A 5,251-nucleotide genomic window follows, 5' to 3' on the forward strand; every position below is an offset into this window, starting at 1 on the left:
CAGCCGACCCGGAAGTAGCTGCAGAGGTGAGAGACAAAGCGGCCAGATGCAGCATCCAGGAGAGATCAGCACCACGGACAGCAGGAGCTGGGACAGGTGAGTTTATCTCCATGTGCAATCATAGAGTACGGATCACGGATTGCACATGGACAATCCATGTGTCGTAAATCCCGTCAGTGAAAAACATCTGTATTTTTCACTGATGTGTGAACTGCAGCCGCACCGGAGGGGAGTATAGACTTATTTATTATTACAGGGGCGAACAAGGTGAATCAGTAGGAATTGGCCAAGTAGTGGACATCCCCTTTAAGGACAAGTGAAGGTGTGGTGTGCATGTGATGTGAATTTGAGGTGCAGATTCCACACCACATACATGTGAGTTGGGTCATATCAAGTCTGAAAAAAGACTGTATACACAAAGCCTAATTACATTTTTTTCTAGTATATTTATATCTCACATTGCCACCTGCCAACACCACTCATAGCGAAACTGACTGTGAGAAACCCTGGGGTGGGAGCAACAAAAGTGTATGATCATTTCCAAGAAATGGGATGAAAAAGTGAAACTACTTTGCAGGTCAACAATCATTCTCACCATTACATCAAATCAAATCCGAGCGCACATCAGCCGAGCCACAAATCCACTGTGTCTACAAACAGGTAAGTGCATATGTACATATACCATAGCTGTACAAAGAGGCATGCACCACACAGCCAAAAGGAAGGTGTTTATTAGCTCCTTTCTCTAGGTGTTGGTGCTTGTGGAGTGGTGAGATCTGGAGTCTTGGGGATTCAGCCTCGCTGCATGGGATCTATGGGGCACCGGGTCGCACCTCCTTCTGGTGCACGGTCACTGGGACGGTGGTTTATACATAGCACCTTTTAGACTAGAGACCCACTGAGAGGTTCACGGTGATGTGCTAGTGGCTTTCTATAGTTTGATCAGAATGTTAACCCCTTCACAACATATGATGTAAATTTGTCATGTGTCTGCCTTTGATGTTGGCTCACATGCGGAGCCCGCATCTTTCCCTGCACAGATCGGCTGATGTAAATCAGCAGTCATGTGCCTCTAACAGCCACTGATGGAGGCAAGAGCAGATAACCAGTTAATGCTCGCCGGCAGGGGGTGCATCATTCCCTGCTCCTGTGACGTGATCGCGGGGCACTGATGGATTGTCATGACACCCGGGGGTCAGCTGATGTCTCCTGTGTCTGTCATTACGATCCTCCTGAGAGTCAGCGTTCATAGATGGTGATTTCTGCTGTACAGAGCGGGGCTGAGGCTGATACTGGTGCTCTTCTCTGTTCAGCACAAGCCATCAGATGATTGCAGCTTCAAGACCCCTAACGGGAGACTATTAAATACTGTATAAATAAACCCCCCCAAAAAAAAAGTTCAAATCACCCCCCTCTTTTCCCCATTGAAAATAAAACTATTTAAAAAAACACATTTGGTATCGCTACTTTCAGAAATGTCCAATCTATGAAAGTATAAAATAAATTAAATAAATTAATCTGATCGGCTGACAGCGTAATGAGAAAAAAAAATTAAAAAAGGCAGAAGTACAGGATTTTTTTGATCTCCGCAACATTGCAATAAAATATAATAAGATGCGATTAAAACATTGTATCTCACCAAAAGCGAATAAATTATATATATATATATATATATGTATATATGTATGTGTGTGTGTGTATTTATGTGTGTATGTGTGTATATGTATGTATGTGTGTGTGTGTGTGTGTGTATAAGATATAGATATATTTTGTTTTCTCCACTAACATTTTTCTTACAAACCAAACATGTATAGTTTGTATGTGCTCATGCTGACCTGAAGAATCATAACGTCACCTCACTTTTACCATCTAGTGAACATGGTAAATAGAAACAAATTGTGTAATTGCACTTCTTTTTTGCAATTTCACCGCACTTGGAATTTTTTTATTTCCAGTACCGTATATAACAAATAAATTGTGTCATTTAAAAGTGAAAAAACACAAATAAGGAATTTAGTTCAGCTCACCATCACCACTCCAAAGCAGGTATCTCCAGCTTCTGGTCCGGTGCACGGAACAAGTGGTTTGGCTTCCATATCTGAATAATCAGTCACATCAAGAGGAGGAGGAGAGAAGATCCAGCACCGACGTAATAAAATCAAAATTCTTAAAAAAGGTAATTCCAACCAAGTGCTGAATATATTTACGCTTGACGCGTTTCGGAGAAAGTAGACTCCTTATTCATAAGCAACATGATCAGAATGAGTAGCCAAGGTGATATATATACCTATATGCCCCTCATCTGAGCCGGATCTACATACAGAACCAACAAAGTAGTGCTCACTTTATATATAAAAGAGATAATACATTCAAAAATATTAGAAATACAAACATACAGAAATATAAAATCAATGTTAGATAAACCACATTTTCATTTTAATATATATACAATGAATCAAAGCAGTGATTTAGTTCTCCTAAATACTTAGGGATCCAATATGCTTCTCTTGAAAGAGGTTTCTACCATATTGGATCCCTAAGCTGAATGCACGCTATATAGGAGAACTAAATCACTGCTTTGATTCATTGTATATATATTAAAATGAAAATGTGGTTTATCTAACATTGATTTTATATTTCTGTATGTTTGTATTTCTAATATTTTTGAATGTATTATCTCTTTTATATATAAAGTGAGCACTACTTTGTTGGTTCTGTATGTAGATCCGGCTCAGATGAGGGGCGTATAGGTATATATATCACCTTGGCTACTCATTCTGATCATTGTTGCTTATGAATAAGGAGTCTACTTTTTCCGAAACGCGTCAAGCGTAAATATATTCTGCACTTAGTTGGAATTACCTTTTTTATGAATTTTGAATAAAGAATTTTTATATTACGTCAGTGCTGGATCTTCTCTCCTCCCCTTTTCCTCTTGATGTGAGTCATTTAAAAGTGCAACTAGTTCTGTAAAAAACACACAAAAAAAAAAACAACAACAAGCTCTCATATGGTTAAATTGAAAGAAAAATTAAAACATTATGGCTCTTGGAAGAAGGAAAGGAAGCAAAAAAAAATTGGCCCCAGCATGAAGGGGTTAAAATATCTTTGTAGCTGCCTGCAGCAACCACTAGAGGGAGCTGATCAGCTAACTGCATTGTGCTGTCCTGTGTATGTGCTCAATGTTCATAAGGCTCCCTCTAGTGGTCACTGCAGGAAATTTATCAGCAATGAATTTTTAACACATTTCAAATAAAAAAAGCTATATTTACTTATGTTTGTGTAAAATTGTAACACATTTTTTTTGTCTGTTTTTCAAGGATTGCTGACAATTATTTCACCATATCGCAACATTAGAACAATGGAAAATAAGGTGATTAGTAGTATATGTATTTCTTACATATTTTATGTGTTTTATGTTTTAGTTATAACAAACCCCAATTCCAGATGAAGTGATAATTCATCACATATTAATCCAATAATCGTATGATTACAATTAACCAGAGACATCTAGAAATATATAAGACTCATTTTGTGTTTTGAGAATGTCAAGAAACCTCTAGTATATGTTTATTGGAAGGAAAAATATATTGATGATGTCCACCGTCTTCCCTATAAATATTAAGAAAAATGCCATGTAAATCGATAGTAAAAGAATTTACTCATCACCAGCTCTTAATTTGTTGCTTTCAGGAAATAGACTTTTATACGCTCCGTACAGAAGCTACCGGAGCCTATTCTGGAGCTGAGGCCTACGCCTATGGAGATGAAGATGTTCCTGGAATAGGAAACTCCAGAATGGGAGCCAAGTGTGAGGCTGGGGTCGGGAAAGCACGAGCTGTGTATAGTGTGCTTGAGGCTGAAGCCAAAGGTCCAAGCGCTGGTGCCGGAGCCGAAATAAGTGCAACCGAAGTTGGAGCCATGGCAAGAGCAGAAATAGGCAGCGTGTCAGCCGCTGCCGGCCCAGTAAAAGCTACCCTTGGTTTAGCTGTAGATACTGGGATCAGAGCAGGGGCTGATGGCCTGGAGGTTCAATTTCTGGGTACTGGAGTCACACTTGGACCCAATCCCAGTATTTCATTTCTTGGCTCTAAACTTGAGTGTGTTGTTATGTAAAAAACTTGCAGCCCATCTGCCGTCATATGCAGTGGTGACACCAGGCAATGTTTGGCCTTGACCCCTAGTTTATTGGCATCCTCAATACATTAATATCCTGTGAGCAGAGCTGTAGGCACCAGGAGGATCACCGGGGCGGCTGCTGTGGGCGCAATCACATGAAGGGGCCCAACTACCAAATCACTCATCCATCTCCTCGCTTGCTCTTCCCACGAGGACGGTGCATGACTGCTGCAGCCGAATAGTGACTGCAGGACGTGTTACTGCACCAGCTCCTATTTCATGCGGGACACCTAACTACTAGTGATGAGAGAGCACTACCATGCTCAGGTGCTCTGCATTCGCAACGAGCAGTCACCCCCTCGGGCTCAACTCGAGTGCCCAAGTATAATGGACGTCAATAGGAAACTCAATTTTTTTCCCATTAACTTCCATTATACTTGTTACATGAGCCGCACCCATCCGAGCGGCTGACTGTTCACTACGACCACGGACAACCACCCCAGCATGGTAGTGCTCGCTCATCACTATTAGCTACACCTCAGAGGGGGAGTAATCCTCTGTAACCTGCGCGGCCGGTCACTCTCCATGTCTAGAATAAGTGTAGAGGATTTCAATGAGCGGAACGCTCAGGTCAAGCAATGGCAGAAATCACCATCGTACCCCGGGCAGATGGATGGGAATTATCCCATCGCAACAAAAATGTAGCTTTTAGTATTTACCAAAGGTTGATATATCTTATTACTATGTTGCTTTTTACATAATTTTGTGCTAGCTTTGTGCCTTGTATGCACATGCATTATTAATTATAAACTTATAATAAACTTATAGCGTTATTAATAAAAACAACTTATAATAAACATAATGCATTGGGCTGAGATTGTTTTGAACTCAAGAGTTGGATTCAGACTTATTTTGGGGGCTTCTACAATTTATTGAAATTAATGTAAATAAATCAGTTTGTTTTTGCTGTGATTTCTTATACGTTGCAGGCGGCCATCCAGCCTTTAAATTGTGTAAATACATTCTAACTTTCAGCTGGCGCACTGTTCTGATGGGATAATGTTTCTAATCTGCTGAACTACACGTAATCTTGGAAGATTTGATGGTAGCGGATCTCAGCAGCGGATGTTTT

The 5,251-nt window shown here is 40.4% G+C and overlaps 1 protein-coding gene across 1 annotated transcript; it reads left to right on the top strand.

The window, feature by feature from the left end:
• Positions 1-530: 530 nt before the first annotated feature.
• LOC142250096 (uncharacterized) lies at positions 531-4,870 on the top strand. The gene is made up of 3 exons (XM_075322161.1): positions 531-660; positions 3,321-3,373; positions 3,694-4,870. Exons 1-3 carry the CDS (start codon positions 531-533, stop codon positions 4,114-4,116), a joined length of 606 nt encoding a protein of 201 aa, XP_075178276.1. The 3' UTR covers positions 4,117-4,870.
• Positions 4,871-5,251: the final 381 nt, after the last annotated feature.

The sequence above is a fragment of the Anomaloglossus baeobatrachus genome, chromosome 8 (assembly GCF_048569485.1).
Source record: "Anomaloglossus baeobatrachus isolate aAnoBae1 chromosome 8, aAnoBae1.hap1, whole genome shotgun sequence".
NCBI lineage: Eukaryota > Metazoa > Chordata > Amphibia > Anura > Aromobatidae > Anomaloglossus > Anomaloglossus baeobatrachus.

Coding starts and splice junctions, on each gene's coding strand:
- LOC142250096 (XM_075322161.1), top strand. CDS start 531: ATGATCATTTCCAAGAAATGGGATGAAAAAGTGAAACTACTTTGCAGG. Junction 661..3,320: donor TCCACTGTGTCTACAAACAG/GTAAGTGCATAT, acceptor CTGTTTTTCAAG/GATTGCTGACAATTATTTCA. Junction 3,374..3,693: donor TTAGAACAATGGAAAATAAG/GTGATTAGTAGT, acceptor TGTTGCTTTCAG/GAAATAGACTTTTATACGCT.